Source organism: Rana temporaria, chromosome 3 (genome assembly GCF_905171775.1).
Source record: "Rana temporaria chromosome 3, aRanTem1.1, whole genome shotgun sequence".
Taxonomy (NCBI): Eukaryota; Metazoa; Chordata; class Amphibia; order Anura; family Ranidae; genus Rana; species Rana temporaria.
Window position 1 is genome coordinate 302,485,162 of NC_053491.1, and position 16,393 is coordinate 302,501,554.

A 16,393-nucleotide genomic window follows, 5' to 3' on the forward strand; every position below is an offset into this window, starting at 1 on the left:
CTGATAAGGATTCCAATGCTGTGGCTGCCTATGTGATATCATTCCAGTACCTCTTATCATTCTGTGTGAGATCTCTTATAATCTGGAGATCAATTCCATCCGGTAAGAGGCCCTTTGTAATCTTGGTGGAGGATCTTTCCTTTCAAAGCACTCTTCTTGTGGATTCGTTGGTGCACCTGGGAGATTGTTTATGAATTTGCCTGTGTGGCGGGACTATCTACATTGATTTGAACTTTTTTCACCATTTATTGTCACTATAATTTTAGCGCGATCTCCTTCCCTTTACAATTTGTCTTTGTGTAGTATAACACTTTTGATCGCAGCTTCACATATTTTTGTAAAATAAGCGCAATATTTTCTTTGGACCCTAGACATAAGACTCCTTGGTGACGCCGGTACAGGAGTACCCCTCATTCTTACAAAGTCTCTGTTTGTCCCGGGTCATTCTGTTACAGAGAGCAAGTATAACGATTTGTCTCTCTCAGGCACAACCTACGAAGCAAACCTGAGATGAGAGATCACTTCTTTATCTTAATGGAAAAGATATGCAGAGCTAGCACCTGTACTTCATGAATCGGAAGAAGGGTGGTACCTGCCCATGTTTGGGGTGTATCACCCGAAGAAGCCAGATCAGAGTGGTGTTTGACTCAAGCGCCAAGTATGAAGGCGTATCATTGAACACCGTTTTGCTGTCAGGCCTGGATCTAAACAACAAGCTCATAGGAGTGCTTCTCCGTTTTCGCAGAGACTCCATTGCATTCACGGCTGATATCCAACAGATATTCCATTGCTTCCTAGTTAGGAAAGAACATAGACATGTCTTGAGATTCCTATGGTTCAAGGACAACGATCCCTCTAAAGATGTTACAGAGTATCGTATGAAAATTCACATCTTCGGGCAATAGTCCTTCTCCTGCAGTCGCCATCTATGGATTAAGACGCGCAGCTCAGAAAGCAGCAGAAAAGTATGGAGCGGATGTCAGACTCTTTGTAGAGAAGGACTTCTATGTGGATGACTGTCTGAAATCAATGCCCTCAGATGAGACTGCAATCAGTCTCCTTAAAAGAACCCAGGAGATGTTCTCTCTGTCTAACCTGAGGCTACACAAGATCGCTTCGAACAGCCAGAAATTGATGGAAGACTTTCCTTCTCAGGACGGAAGACTTGAAAGACCTAGATCTAGGCTTTGACTCGCCTCCGATGCAACGGAGCCTTGGCCTACTCTGGGACATAAAAGCTGATACTTTCACTTTCCAGGTTAATGGAGAAGAAAAACACTTTACTCGCAGAGGAGTACTGTCAGCCATAAGCAGTTTATATGACCCACTAGGATTTGCAGCTCCTATACTCATCGAAGGTAAAGCTATGTTAAGAGACTTCACCAGAGAAGGGTTGAACTGGGATACTCCTCTTCCCATGAAGGAAAGAACCACGTGGATGGCCTGGAAGAATTCCCTTACAGCCTTATCTAATCTTCACATAGCTCGTCCATATGTTTCTGTACCAACTACCAAGGTTGAGACTCAAAAACGTTGTGTTTTCTGCGATGCTTCAATTAAAGCAATTGCGGCTGTAGCTTACTTGAAGACATTAGATACCAGCGGACATTGCCATGTAGGGTTCGTCATGAGTAAAGCGAAACTAACGCCACTCCAGGAACACACAATACCACGCCTGGAACTATGTACCGCTGTGTTAGCGGTGGAGTTGGCCGAACTCATCGCTGTAGAAATGGACCTAGAGATTAAAGACTCTGGCCCGGATTCAGAAAGGACTTACGACGGCGTATCTCCAGATACGACGTCGTAAGTCCAAATGTGCGCCGTCGTATCTATGCGCTTATTCAGGAACTGAGATACGCCTGAATTTTGCAAGATATGACCGACGTCTGTCTCTTTACGCCGTCGTATCTTGGGTGCATATTTATTCTGGCCGCTAGGGGCGCTTCCGTAGATCCGTAGACGCGTCGAATATGCAAATGACCTATATACGCCGATTCACGAACGTACTTGCGCCCGAAGGATTTAGCTACGCCGTTTACGTAAGGCTTACGTCCGGCGTAAGTTTACCCCTCATAAAGCAGGGGTAAGTCATGTTAAGGTATGGACGTCGGAAACGTCGGAACAGCGTCGTATTTTACGTCGTTTGCGTAAGTCGTACGTGAATGGGGCTGGGCGTAGGTTACGTTCATGTCGAAAGCATTGAGCCGGCGTATCTTAGGGAGTATTTGCGATGTGATTCTGAGCATGCGCACGCATGCGCCGTTCGACCGGCCATGCATTTACATGGGGTCACGCTTCATTATAATACAACACGTCCACTGCCTTGCTACTTTGAATTAAGCGGGCTTACGCCGGCCCATTTACGTTACGCCGGTGTACATATGGGAGCAAGTGCTTTGTGAATACAGTCTTGCCTCTCTACGTTACGTCAGAGTAGCGCAAATGAGATGCGCTACGCCCGCTCAAAGATACGACAATGTATCTGAATCGCGGCCTCTGAGTTCTATACAGATAGCAAGATAGTACTGGGATATATCTGTAATGAAGCTAGACGCTTCTCTGTCAAACACATTCGTTCTGACCGAGGCACAAACTTTGTCGGAGCAGCGAGAGAACTACTACTCTCTTCCAACTTAGATGTTAACAACATAGAAAGATACCTCGGTGAACGAGGATGCACTTGGACCTTCAACTCACCACACTCCTCACACATGGGTGGTGCTTGGGAGAGGATGATAGGCATCGCACGGAGAATCCTTGACTCAATCTTCTTACAAGAAGGATCTTCAAAGTTGACTCATGAAAGCCTGACTACCTTCATGGCGGAAGTATCGGCTATCATAAATGCCAGACCGCTAACTCCGATTTCTAGCGATCCTGATGACCCAACAGTTCTCACACCCGCCACACTGCTTACACAAAAGACTGAACAAATTTGTGCTCCTCCCGGAGAATTTAATTCCAAAGATCTTTACAGGAATCGAAGGAGACAAGTACAGAGTCTCTAAAACTCGTTCTGGGATGAGTGGAAAAAGCAATACATTCCCACTCTGCAGCCAAGGAGAAAGTGGCAAACCAGCAAAACTAACCTCCAGCCCGGCGATGTAGTCCTAATGAAAGATTACCAGTCACGAAGAAACAAGTGGCCGTTAGGTCTTGTGACTAAGACATTCCCAAGTAAGGACAGAATTATACGCAAAGTAGAATTGAAAATACGGAGACAGGGAGAGACCAGATTGTTCCTCAGACCAGTAGGAGAACTCGTTCTACTGTTTACACCCAACGAATACAATAGTGACGTCGGTTGACGTCAAGCGGGGAGTGTTCTGTCCCTAGATATAGGTCCAGTTGTTTGTGTGTTTAGCAGTTCACATTGCATTTTTTACCTGTCTTGTAATTAATGTGCATTACATTGTGTGGTAACAGCACCATCTACTGACCAGTTCATGCATTTCATTCAGCCTGTTTTCTCTGTGCATTATGGGAGTCCCAGTGCTTTCTGGGTAGTTCCTGGTCCTTGCTAGTCTTGTGCTGTACAGCAAGCAGTCACCATCTTGTGTCTCAAGAGCCAAACATTCTCTCTGGATTTCCTGCCCCATTGTTAGGACTGTGCTATCTGAAATTTTTAAGAAGTTTGGATCTCAGCTGCAGAGGCTTTCTCAGGTCTGAACCACCAGTTCACTCTCAACTTGTGCAAAGAGTTTGGGGTTAGGTCATCACAACCTCCATTGAAAACCAAAACAAGTGTTGGGGAAGCTTATTCCATCATAAGCATAGGATGCCCAATAACTAATACAAGAGAGTCTCTGATGAGTAAAAATGGCTTCTATACTGTATTGCAATAAGCGTAGTATGAATTAGTATTGCTTCACTATAATTAGTTCTTGCTAACACAGGTAAAGTTCATATCATGATAAGGTATGCTTTGCATGCAAAAAGGTACAGAAGCTTTCAAAGTCCCGTTTAGGAGTCCGCATACAAAATAGACAATAACTGCTTGCTATAAGACTGACTAGGTACTTGCGGTTCTGCTGTATCAATAGGTGCTTGAAATAAGGAGCTCGTTAGGAATCATCCAGGAGTGGCTGAGGCTGGTAGAAGCTGAAGGTGTGCTCTGTGGTTCAATAGAGAGGGTGATTGGAAACCTCCAGGAGTGTGGCAGGCTGCTTTGAGCTGGTGGGTCTGGTCCCAGGAGCAATGGGCAGACGTGGTCTCCAGAGGTGACAGGGTCCAGGGTGCACGGTCCGGGATCCCAGGTGGCGGCAGGCGTCCAACGAGAATAGCGGAACAACCTGCCGCCATCTCTGGGGATTTAAATAGTCCCGAGTGTGAGGGAGAGGGCGCAGAATGCCAGGACGCGTTCCAGCGTGGAGCGCAGACGTCCGCGCACCGGAAGTGACGCGGACGCATTACATATTGGAATATGTGTTGCTGCGCTCGTTCTGCACAGAGTAACGACAGTGGCGTTACACCCATCATCTGTTTTTTAGCCTGTTTCAAGCATAGTTGGTAAGAGCACTATCTTGTGACATTTAACATAGCCTATATGTGTAACTTGTTCATAGCTCGTTACTGTCATTTGTATTACCTCATGTACTGCATCTATAGCAGATAATTTTGTGTCTTAGGCCATGTACCATGGATTTTATGTTCTAAATGCTACTGTTTTAATCTGTAGTTTCACCTTTCCTGTCAATCTACTATCAATAAAAGAGAAAGTTAAAGCAGTACAGTTTTCTCTTCTTCAAGACAGAATGGTTTAGCTACATGTCATATTACACACCATGCTAACGTGTATGAGGACAGTATACTCACACTGAGCGTCCATGCCAGGTCTCTGCATGGCGGCGCCGAATCCCGGACTGCGGGTGACGTCAGCTCCGGTGGGTGGAGACTTCCGGCAGGGCGTAGCAGCAATTGGTTCCAGCTGCTGGAACGCAGGAGGAAGAGGCAGGTCATCTGGCCGGGACTTCATTTCGCTCATAGGAGAGGGAAAGAAGCTATTTAAATCCCAGTGGCGGCAGCTGCGGTGGTCCAAAATGGAGGAAGCTGAACCATCAGCAGCAGTGGCGGATGCAGGCGCTCAGGTTCCCAGCCAGGCCCAGGTAGGAAAGGTACAGTGGTGCCTCCTTGTTTTTTTTTTTTTTTAATATGACACTGGGTGTTTTTTTGCTGGCGTTACTAATTAAAACCTGCAGCTGTCTGCTTTAGTATTAATGCTCTAATAGCAGTTCAGCAAGGCGTGAGACTCTGTGGCACATAGGGTGTCGGCTAAAGGGTGCTGTGTGTTCTCTTAATTGGTGATTTATTTAACCCTAAAAAGGGCCTGGATTTTTTTTTGTTTATTGTTTCAGAAAGCCACAACTAAATCAGAGAGAGCAACAGGAAGAACATGCCCCTCATGCAAAAACCCTTTAAGGGATTCTTGGCCAAAACCACTGTGCAGATCCTGCATTGTGGACCTGGTGAGGGAAGAATCTACACAGGAGTGTAAAGATCTCTTATTCTCTGTAAGAAAAGAGTTGTCAGAGACCCTAGGGTGGGTGCGTTCGCTGGTAGAGAAAAAAGGCCAGAGTTCCAGCCAGGAACAGAGTTCTCAATCCAGTCTCCCTCCGTCCACTTCCAGACCAGTGGAGAGTGAGTCTGAGGATGAAAGGGGAAGCGTTCCCCCCTCAACCGTTGATTCGGAGGATGAGGAGGAAGATGAGGCAAGATCCTCTAGGTATAAACTGTCGCTTGAAGAGGTGGACGAATTGCTCAAGGCAATATATACCACTTTGGAAATCCAAGAGGGAAAACCCCAGTTGTCGGTACATGACAACATGTATCAGGGTCTGGAAGAAGTTAAACATAGAGGCCCAGATTCACATACATTGGCCCATATCTATGCCGGCGTAGCGTATCTTTTTTACGCTATGCCGAACCAGCGCAGAGAGGCAAGCACAGTATTCACAAAGCACTCGCTCCCAAATCTATGCTGGGTTCCCTCGGCGTAAGCTGGCGTAGGTGGAAGTGGGCGTGAGCCCTGCTAATGAGGCGTGACCCCATGCTAATGATGGGCCGAGTGACGGACAAGTACTTAAAATGAACGGCGCATGCGCCGTCCCGTGGACGCAACCCAGTGCGCAGAATCATGTCGAAACTACTCCCTAAGATACGTTGAATCACTGCCTACGACGTGAACGTAACCTATGCCCAGCCCTATTCACATACTACTACGTAAACAACGTAAAATAGAACGGCTGTTCCCTGGTCCATACCTTTGCATGAGTTGCGCCTCATAGATGGGGAATAACTTTACGCCAGACGTAAGCCTTACGCAAACCACGTATATTTTACGCCGGGCGCAACTACGTTCGTGAATCGACATATCTCCCTCATTTGCATATTTGCAATGAGGTGGCCAGCGTAAATATGTGCCCACCATATGCCGGCGTAGGAAAGTTACGTCGGTGGGATGAAGCCTATTTTCAGGCGTATCTAGTTCTGTGGGCACGGCGCACAGATACGACGGCGCATAGTTACACTTACGCGGCGTATATCGAGATACGTCGGCGTAAGTGCTTTGTGAATCCGGGCCAGAGTCTTCCCAGTTCATAAGATCCTAACAGATACTATTAAGAAAGACGGTTTCCTTTTGAGGAAAAGGAAGAGTTGGTTTGGAATAAAAAAACTAAAATAGATGCCGCCTTCTCCCAAGCATCTAGAAAGACCGATTTTAGCTTTCGAGGATATGGGCAACCCTAAGGATGCTATGGACAAAAGGGCAGATGGACTACTGAAGAAAACCTGGGACTCTGTATTGTCCAATCTGAAACCTGCAAAGGCTGCCACGGCTGTTGCCAGGAACATGGAGTGTTGGTTGGAGAAACTTAAAAACCATGTGATAGCAGGCACTTCCAGGAAGGATCTATTGGAGTCCTTTCCCACTTTGCTAAAAGCGGTCAAATATATGGCAGACGCTTCAGCAGAATCCATCAGAATGACGGCCAGATCCTCAGCGCTGGTTAACTCAGCGAGAAGAGCCATCTGGGTAAAAACCTGGTCAGGGGACTCTGCCTCCAAAGTAAAATTATGTGGAATTCCCTTTTCAGGAGACCTGATGTTTGGACCAGAACTAGAGTCGGTCCTTGACAGGACAGCAGATAAGAAAAAAGCTTTCCCACAAAAGAAGAAAGCAGTGCAGCAAAGGAAACATTTTCGTCCTTTTCAGCAAACCAATAAAGAAAGAGACCAAACACAGAAAAAGTCCTGGAATCCTCAGAGAGGAAGAGGTGGGGAGGGGTGCTCTTTAGACCCGAACAAACTCCTAAAAAACAATGCCCATCTCCCAGTAGGGAGAAGGTTACAGGACTTCCTTCCAGCTTGGGAAAAAACAACAAGAAGTCATTTCGTTCTGAGCCTAATCGGACAGGGGTACCAACTAGAATTCTCACAGATTCCTCCAAATCGATTTTACATCACAAATCTACCAAAGGACCGGGAAAAAGCCCTGGCTATGAAGTCTCTTTTGCAAGTTCAGATGCAACAGGAAGGTACCGAAGGATCAGCAGGGGATCAGCAGGGGAAAAAAAAATTCTGGTCAAAAAACCATCGGGGAAGTTTCGCTTGATCCTCAATTTGAAGATTCTCAACCTGTCCATAAATTACAAAAAATTCAGAATGGACACGATTTTTTCTGTGAGTAATCTACCCCGTGGTGTCACATGGCATCAATCGGCCTGAGAGATGCATATCTCCATGTTCCAATAGGATAATACTTCCCCTGTGATCAGTCAAACTCCAGGTGTTCCAGATGTAAGGTCATTTATTTCAAATGTATCGATACAAATGGATGAAGGTTCATGCTAAGAGAAAAAGCAGAAGTCACAACCAGACACAAGAAACGCGTGACCTTTTTATAGAATCAACAGTAAGAATCGTATTGGCTAAAAGTTCACTGGTGGCTCATGACGCATAACAACTTTATTTGCCAATCGCAGTGTCTTTTTACAATTCATAGCAAAGCTTATGATTTAAGGAAGTAAGTTGAAACAATTGAAAAATACAAGTTAGAGCAACGTGTCCTTAGAAGCCATTTTAAAAATCAGACCCCATTTTAGATAAAATAATCACACAATAGACATAAAAACGTTTCCAACAATTAAGTAGAATCAACATTGTTGCAAAGGAAAATTTATTTCAGAGAAAGATACATTTCATCTCAAGATTAAAAGTATTTATTTAGGAAAGTTACAATTGTACCACTAGAATCAATGGCTGAGACTTGCATTGTACTATAATAGCACAGATTTTCACTCCCAAAAAACACAACGCTCATTTTGGTAGTTACTATAGCGCCCTGTAAAAAACACATTGGAGCTACAATGAGAGCTATTTGCAGGTGTGAGCATGCTTAGTTGTGATGACCTAGTTGTACAGACAGGGGCCCGGATTCAGATAGCCTTTACGCCGGCGTATCTATTGATACGCCGCGTAAGTGCTACGAAGCGCCGGCGTATCTTCTTTCTGTATTCAGAAAGCTAGATACGCCAGAATTTCCCTGAGATCCGACTGGCGTAAGTGTCTTACACCGTCGTATCTTAGGCTGCATATTTGCGCTGGCCGTTAGGTGGCGTTTCCGTATATTTACGCAATGAATATGCTAATTAGGTAGATACGCCGATTCAGAAACGTACGTCCGTCCGGCGCATTTTTTCCGTCGTTTACGTTAGACTTTTTCCGGCATAAAGTTACCCCTGCTATATGAGGGGTATCCTATGTTAAGTATGGACGTCGTTCCCGCGTCGAGTTTTGAAAATTTTACGTTGTTTGCGTAAGTCATTTGCGAATAGGGCTGTACGTAAGTTACGTTCACGTCTAAAGCAATGACGATTTGCGGCGTAATTTCGAGCATGCGCACTTGGATTCATTCACGAACGGCGCATGCCGTAAACGTAAAATACACGGGGTCACCTTTCTGCATACGGAACTTGCGCCCTATTTTCCGGCGGCGTAACATATCTGAGATACGTTACGCCCCGTGGAAAGATACACCAATGTATCTGAATCCGGCCCACGGAATTTATTTCTTCTCATACTTTTAAAGATATTTCAGTATAGAAATCACTTTTTCACTCAGTTTAAAAGCAGATTATCTTTAAACAATATACCGCATTGTTCAATACCATTTCGGAAATTTATATTATGCGCTAAATATTATTTCCTGACAGCTCAATGTCAGCACAGCTGGGTAAAGGCTTCGCCCCCCATGCCTACAGGACATAACACATATAAATTTGAGCCCACCAGCATTATTATTTTTCCTTTTTTCCTCCTATGCGCAGGACCTAGGTGTGCTCCTGTACCTGGCTGGTCTAAAGGGCTGGCCGTTTGTCCATGCGTGTGGATTAAGCTGGACGCAGTCCCTGGTGTCTAAATAAACCATAATCCAGGGAGCCCCGCTGCTGGTCTTCGGGCGGCTTTTATCATGTCTAACAGCCATGTCTGTGGTCTGCTGGGTCCAAACAAAGTGGGCAGCAGTGTTGGCAGAGTCTCCCCTATGCACGCGTACCTGCGGGCTGGTTTGCTAAATAATACACAAAGCCTGTGGAGAGGAGAGGTTATATATTAGTAATTATCAATTTTAGAGCAAACATGCTTCGTGCTCGTCAATAAGATGACGTGGATGAACATGACTGTTTGAATCTTGCTTTGATTAAGCAACCATAGATTAGGATGATGATACCTAACAGGTTGTCTTATTTATTAAACAAGTAGCCAATACACTCAAAGGAGTTATTCCCACTTACCCTGTGAAGGGTTTAAATTCTCTGGCAAGGGGCAGTTTATAGCTTTCCCAAGCAAACATCCCTCTTCAAACTATAAGAGGAATACACGGATTTGCATAACAGTATGTATCCCACTGGCTCAAGCAGTCAGGGATAAGAATTACACCTAATAGGATGTCACATATAATAAACGCATTGGCCCAGATTCACAAAGCACTTACGCCGACGTATAACAAGTTACGCTGACGTAAGTGCAAATGTGCGCCAGACCCACAAACAGATATGCGCCTAAAACTAGGCTACACCCCCCCGACGTATCTTGCTTACGCCGGCGTAGGGTGGGCGCACATTTAGGCTGGGAGCATGGTGCCGCTCGCATTGATTAGCCATTCAAACATGCAAATGAGGGAAATACGGTGATTCACGAACCTGCGTGCGCCCGACGCAGGCTACGCGAGGTGTGCGTAAGTTGTACGTCCTGCGTAAAGTTATTCCCCATAAAGGAGGTGCAACCCAGCAGCAGACATGCAAAGGTCTGCACCAGGGAACACAAGCCGGCGTATTTTACGTTGGACGTGTGACTGGCTTGGCGTAGGTTACTTTCACGCCGTACGCAGTGATCCGGTGTAGCTTAGGCAGTTGTTCCGACGTGGTTGTGAGCATGCGCAGGGGGATGCGTCCACGTCGTGGCGCATGCGCAGTTCGTGATAGGTATCTGTCTGGTGCTCGGCCCATCATTTGCATGGGGTCACGCCTCATTTGTATGGGTCACGCCCACTTCCACCTACGCCGGTATACGCCTTAGAATCCCACGCCACGCTGGCGCAGCGTTGGGAGCAATAGCTTGCTGAATGCATTGCTTTCCTCTCTGCGCTACGTTGGCATAGCGTACATTGGTTTCTCTACGGCGCCGTAATGTGCGCCTGCTCTCTGTGAATCTGGGTCATTGCCAATACACTCTAAAGTAGTGGTTTCTGCTCACCCTTTGAAAGGGTTATCTGTTCTGGCAATGAGAAGCTGCCTAACCATACCAGGTGAAGCAGCCCATTTTCCAAATTTCCAGATAGACATGACTGCATTTGTTCAAGCAGCCAAGGATAATGATGACGACATTTAACAGGTTGTCGCATTCATTATACCTGTGGTCAATACACTCTAAAGGAGTGTTTCCACTCACCCTGTGAAGTCTCCAAGCCTTCCCAGGCAAAAAATCTGCTTCAGATCATTCCAAAGAGAAGACAGACATACATGACTGCAAGAAGGTTGCCTAGTTCAAGCAATCTAGGATAAAGATGATGACGACACCTAACTGGTTGTCGCATTCATTAAGCATGTGGTCAGTACACTCTCTAAATAAGTCATTTCCACTCACTTTGTGAAGAGGTCATATATGGTGCCAATGAGTAGTCTCAGAACCTCCTCAGGCAAATTAATCCTTGTCAGCTTCTTCCCACGCAGAGGTGAATGAACATGTGATTCCTACTTTGTTCAGGCAGGCTGCGGTTAAGATGATGGTGACCAAGTTATCACAATTAGGCATGTGGTCAAGACTCTCTAAAGGAATGGGTGAACTAATCTCCTGCAAGGTCCATCTATTCTGGCAATGTCCAGACTTCTTTTAAGGGCCTTCTCAAGCCAATCAATTCTTTTAAGTCTCTATTGAACAGAAAAATGCGGACAACCTTTGTCGAGATTAGTAAGGTTGGGGAAATGCCTTTAAATAGAAGTGAAGCTTTGGAAGTATTTTAAGTACCTCCAAAAGACAGCTTGACAACACCCTTATGTTGGATGGATCAAGTGCTTGTCCTACAAGATTGGAGTATATTGTCACAGCAGGATGTCAAATTTATGCCTTTTTGAACTATAAGATGTCCAGGGGTTGGGATCACCCCTCTGGTCAGTGTGTGTCCCTTGTGGGATTGGCCATATACATGACCTTACCATCAGAAGATGTGGCCTTCAAGGACAAACACTATCACTGCATTTTTCTTGATTGTAGAAGGTCAAGCCTAAATTTAATAGTGGTCAGTTTGGCTACCTGCCTCAAGATGAATGTCTGCTGAGTTAAAGAAGACCGAAAACGCAAGAGTCCGTTTCCACGCTCACTCACGCCAGAGAGCTCAGCTTCTGCATTTCTGTCTGGGTGTCCAGGAAAAACAGGGAAGCCAATGCATAAACCAAGAAGTCAGTAAAGAGTTCCATGTCAGGATGCTTTCTGTTATTTTGGGGTTGTACCACCCATACATGCCTTAGGGGCACCAGGTGTCCCCTCTGTAGACATAGGTACAGCATTGGTGATTGACACGTGGTCCCCTAAGACAAGCAATTTAGGCCATATTTGGAGATCTTTCATCCTTCACGTCCTTCACATCTCAGATTGAGCCGTAGAAATCGCCTCACTCCAGCAGCTCTAGCTCGAGTTCAACTTGGGTTTCTGGACCAGTGGCCTCAACTTGTGGTTGTAGAAACTAAATCGTCTGCAATGTCATTCCCTTCTGATGACCTGGTGGTGCAGTCAGACAGTGTAGGGGAGCCCTACTTCAAGAGCAATGGGCTCAGGGCCAGTGATCTTTTTTAAGGATCCAAGACTACATCCTGGAGTTGAGAGCAGCTTTTTAGGCTCAGTCACCTCATCCGGGGTAAGCCTGTCCTGGTAAAGTTGGACAGCGCAACGACTGTGGTCTACATCTGGAAACAAGGCTCAGTCTCTCACTTCTGAAGGAGGTTTATCTAATTCTAGAATCCACCCAAGTCAATCTTCAGCAGCTATCTGTGGCCTATGTTCCTGGTCGAAAGAATCTTCAGACAAACTTTTTGTCCAGGACAGGTCTGGATGACAATGAATGGTCCAGACTACTGTGAGTCTTTCGAGAACTAACAGAGCTTGGTATTTTTCCTCCAGAGGTAGACCGCTTACATTCCCAGTCAACACTAAGTTGCTGAAGTTCCATTCCAGGGCCTAGAATCCGCAAACAATCGGGTGGATGTGCTGACCGCAGATTGGATCTCTAAGACAGCTTATGCCTTTCTGCTGCTCCCTCTGATTCTCAGCTTCCAGCTGAGGCTGTGGCAAGGGAAGGTGACAGTTCTGGTACCCTCTGCTCATCCTTATGAGTGTCAAGGAGTTACTCCCTCTGCCTGTAAGATCAAATCTCCAAAGTCCCATTCATCCAGCATCCGACAGGCTCAGGCTGATGGCCTGTGTCTGGAGAGGCAAAGGCTAATGGATTTCAAATGCTATGAAGATTTTGAATACTCTTAGGAAAACAAGAAAGGACAGTGCTAGGCGTGCCTATAGTAGAATGACATAAATTCCCATTATAATTGCCGATCAAGATTTTACGCTGGACTCTTCAGAAGCCTGTTCTGAAATGCCTGCAATTGTTCAAGATGTAATTTGGTTGAAACCTCAAATTATTTCCGGAACGAGATATCCCAATGTTGTTGGCTGTTATTGCATCAGATGCCTTCAATCACCCTGTGGTACCTCTCACTGAAAACTGCTTTACTGGTAGCAATTACATCAGCATTGGTGGCCTTGGGGTCTAAAGAACCCATACTCGCATACTTCCCAGACAGGGTGGTGCTCGTGCCAATGCTCAAATTTGTGACCGAACTGACCTTCAGAGTCCATATAACCTTTTGGGGAGTACTCAAGAAATTAGCCCATCGGATGTGGGCCAAGCTTTAAAATATTTAATCAAAGCGAATCCTGCCATCAGGAAGTCAAAGCATCTGTTTGTCATTTTCAGGTGGAACACATAATGATTTTACGACTTCCAGCAAGATTATTTCCTCTTGGTTATTAAAGCTCATCTCCTTGGCGTGCAAGTTGAAATGGTTGGCTGTGCCAGGAGAATCATGGCACTCTTCACTAGAAGGGTCTGAACCTTGAGAGTGGCAGCAGGCCAAGTGTCTGAAACTTTCTGCAAGGCAGCTATGTGGGCACCAAAATATTCCTATTCATGGCTTAATGACAATTGAGTTTGGCAGAGGCATCCCGGGTTCTGTTACTGTTTTAGTCAGACTTGAGGAGTGTGAAGCATTATCTCTCCCCTGTTTTGGCTAGTTAGTTTCCAGCTGTGCTGACATGGTGCTGTCAGGAAAACTGAAAATTGAATTCAAATACTTACTGTAATTTTTCTTTCCTGACAAGCTCCATGGCAGCACAGATCCCACCCAGCTTGGTAGGACTAGTTACAGAACGCAGAGGCTGTAGGTGGGCTCAAATTTTTATGAGTTACCGTTATCGGCGTATAACACTCACCCTAACTTTAAGAGGGAAGTTTCAGGAAAAAAACTTTCCACAGCCCCCTGCATATAACACACAGGCACAGTTTACCCTCTATTTTTAGGGTAAAAAAGTGAGTGTTATACACCAATAAATACAGTAAGTCCTGTAGGCATGGGGGGGCAGAGCCTATACCCAGCTGTGCTGCCATGGAGGTCGTCAGGAAAGGAAAATTACGGTAAGTATTTGAACAAAATTTTCAGTTTTCCATGTGCACTACTCCTGTTTTTAGCAGAGTAAAGCCTCATACACAGGATCAGATTTCCATTGGACAAAGCGTAGAACGGCAAAGAATTGTTGGCCAACAAACACGAAAATACGTGGTTTTCAGCTCCTTAGCGCCACCCTTTGACCAACTTCTGCTAATGTTGTGTTATGGTGAGCATTGCTTCTGAGCATGCGTGTTTGTACTTTGGAGTTTTGTCCGATGAACTTGTGTACACATGATTTTGGGAGTATTTTTATTACCAGCACTATAGTGAATACTGTTTTAGCACTAATTAGCAATAATTTGCTTTAATTTAGCGTTGCGGCGCTATAGTAAATGACCCCCATTGTGTTTTGCTTGGCACTGTAGTAAAAACTCCCTGGGCATCAATGAATTAAGTGTCACTTCTCACTAAACACCAATGAATGAAGAAGCATTTCTCCCACTAAATACATATAAATCAAGAGGCAAGTTTTTAACTGAACACCAATGAATCATAGGGGAGTAAGGCACTTTACTTCTTGTAGACATTTTTTTACTTTTAACTGTTCCACTGCCACCCTTTGCCATTCATACATAAGTCACAAATTCATTACCCCTTTTCCTTGTTTTTAAATGTGGTCATATGACTGCAAAATGCTGTCTCCCCTATGTAATGAATGGCTGGGGGAAGGGAACTCTGTCCCCGTCCAACAACACCTAAAGCATGTGTATGCTGGTGGTTGTAACACATCATTGGCCTCACTTCCAACATCTTGGTCAACTTTAAGAATCTTTTGCGTGTCGTCAGTGGTCTTTTGAAATAAGCATGGTAAAAGTGGGTTATAACTCTGCCATAATCACATTATTTTACTATGCCAATTATACATTCACCTTAGGCTTTGCTAATTTAGCCATGCTCAGTTTTACAAGTGCTGATTGAACTATTTATTTATAGAGTAAGGCAGTTTATTTCTTGGGGATATTTTTTTTTAACTTTAAACTGTTTATACTGCATAAATATTGATTGTTTTTGGTTTTAAAAGGAGGTGATCAGTAAAAATGTTCCATCTCAGTAAATTTTCCAAGTTTTGTATGTAAAGTAAATCAAAGGGGTTGGCAATCCTTGTCACAATATATAAGAGTTTTTAAGTTGTGACAGGCTAAAGGGAACTATGTAAGGGGAATGGATGAACACTATATGAGCATTACTGAAATAAAATATTAATGGTGGCAATTGTGAGATTATATCTGTTTTTAGAATGTTAAAAGCAGGGTAAAAAACAGGTATCTAGCTTAAAGTACTAAAATTTACATACATGGCTATGAAAATGTAAAGATCCATTGAAGGGTTTTACACATCAGTAGGTGAGAGTGAAGTGTTATGTTTCTTTACTGATGGGAAGTCAACAACATTAGGCTCTGATACCAACGTCATATTCTTCAAAATGTTGTTGCTTTAAATGTTTCAGTATTTCCCGGGAAAGCAGGTGCTCGCTATGATCTTCACCTTTAGTACAATCTAAAATATAACATGAGAGATTAACACTTTCATTAGAAAATAAACTCCACTTAGCATTATTTGTATTTAACATTGCCACGTAATATAGCCTTATTTACAATTACAGCTCTTCCGTACAGTATGTATGACGTGCTTACTGTTTATGGTATTTTCATGTCTTTAAATTACAGTTATATATGCAAAAAATATAGGCAATTCCAGGTATTCTATTTCCTCTGTATTTCATAACTCAGCAAGTCTGATTCTATTTGCTCCTAAGGCTGATAGTGATGAACGGAAGCATTGTACCCACACTGAAGACCCCTTCACAGAGAATCTAGTGTGCATACATGACCAATAAAAATTAGCTGCCTATTTGTTTTTCCAGCAGAGAGGCAGGTGTATTTTGTTTTGGCCTCATAGGCACATTAACCGCTTAAGATCCGGACCATTATGCAGGTAAAGGACCTGGCCCCTTTTTGCGATTTGGCACTGCGTCGATTTAACTGACAATTGCACGGTTGTGCGATGTGGCTCCCAAACAAAATTAACGTCCTTTATTTCCCACAAATATAGCTTTCTTTTGGTGGTATTTGATCACCTCTGCGTTTTTTTTTTGCACTATACACAAAAATAGTGCG

The 16,393-nt window shown here is 44.4% G+C and overlaps 1 protein-coding gene across 3 annotated transcripts in view; it reads right to left on the bottom strand.

The window, feature by feature from the left end:
* Positions 1-14,437: 14,437 nt before the first annotated feature.
* Positions 14,438-16,393, bottom strand: part of STING1 (stimulator of interferon response cGAMP interactor 1) — a 476,559-nt gene continuing 474,603 nt past the window's right edge. For all 3 annotated transcript variants that reach the window (XM_040344776.1, XM_040344774.1, XM_040344775.1), the window contains one exon: positions 14,438-15,773. In XM_040344776.1, coding sequence (XP_040200710.1) covers positions 15,667-15,773 — 107 coding nt within the window. In that variant the 3' untranslated portion in view covers positions 14,438-15,666. The remainder of the gene's footprint in view (positions 15,774-16,393) is intronic.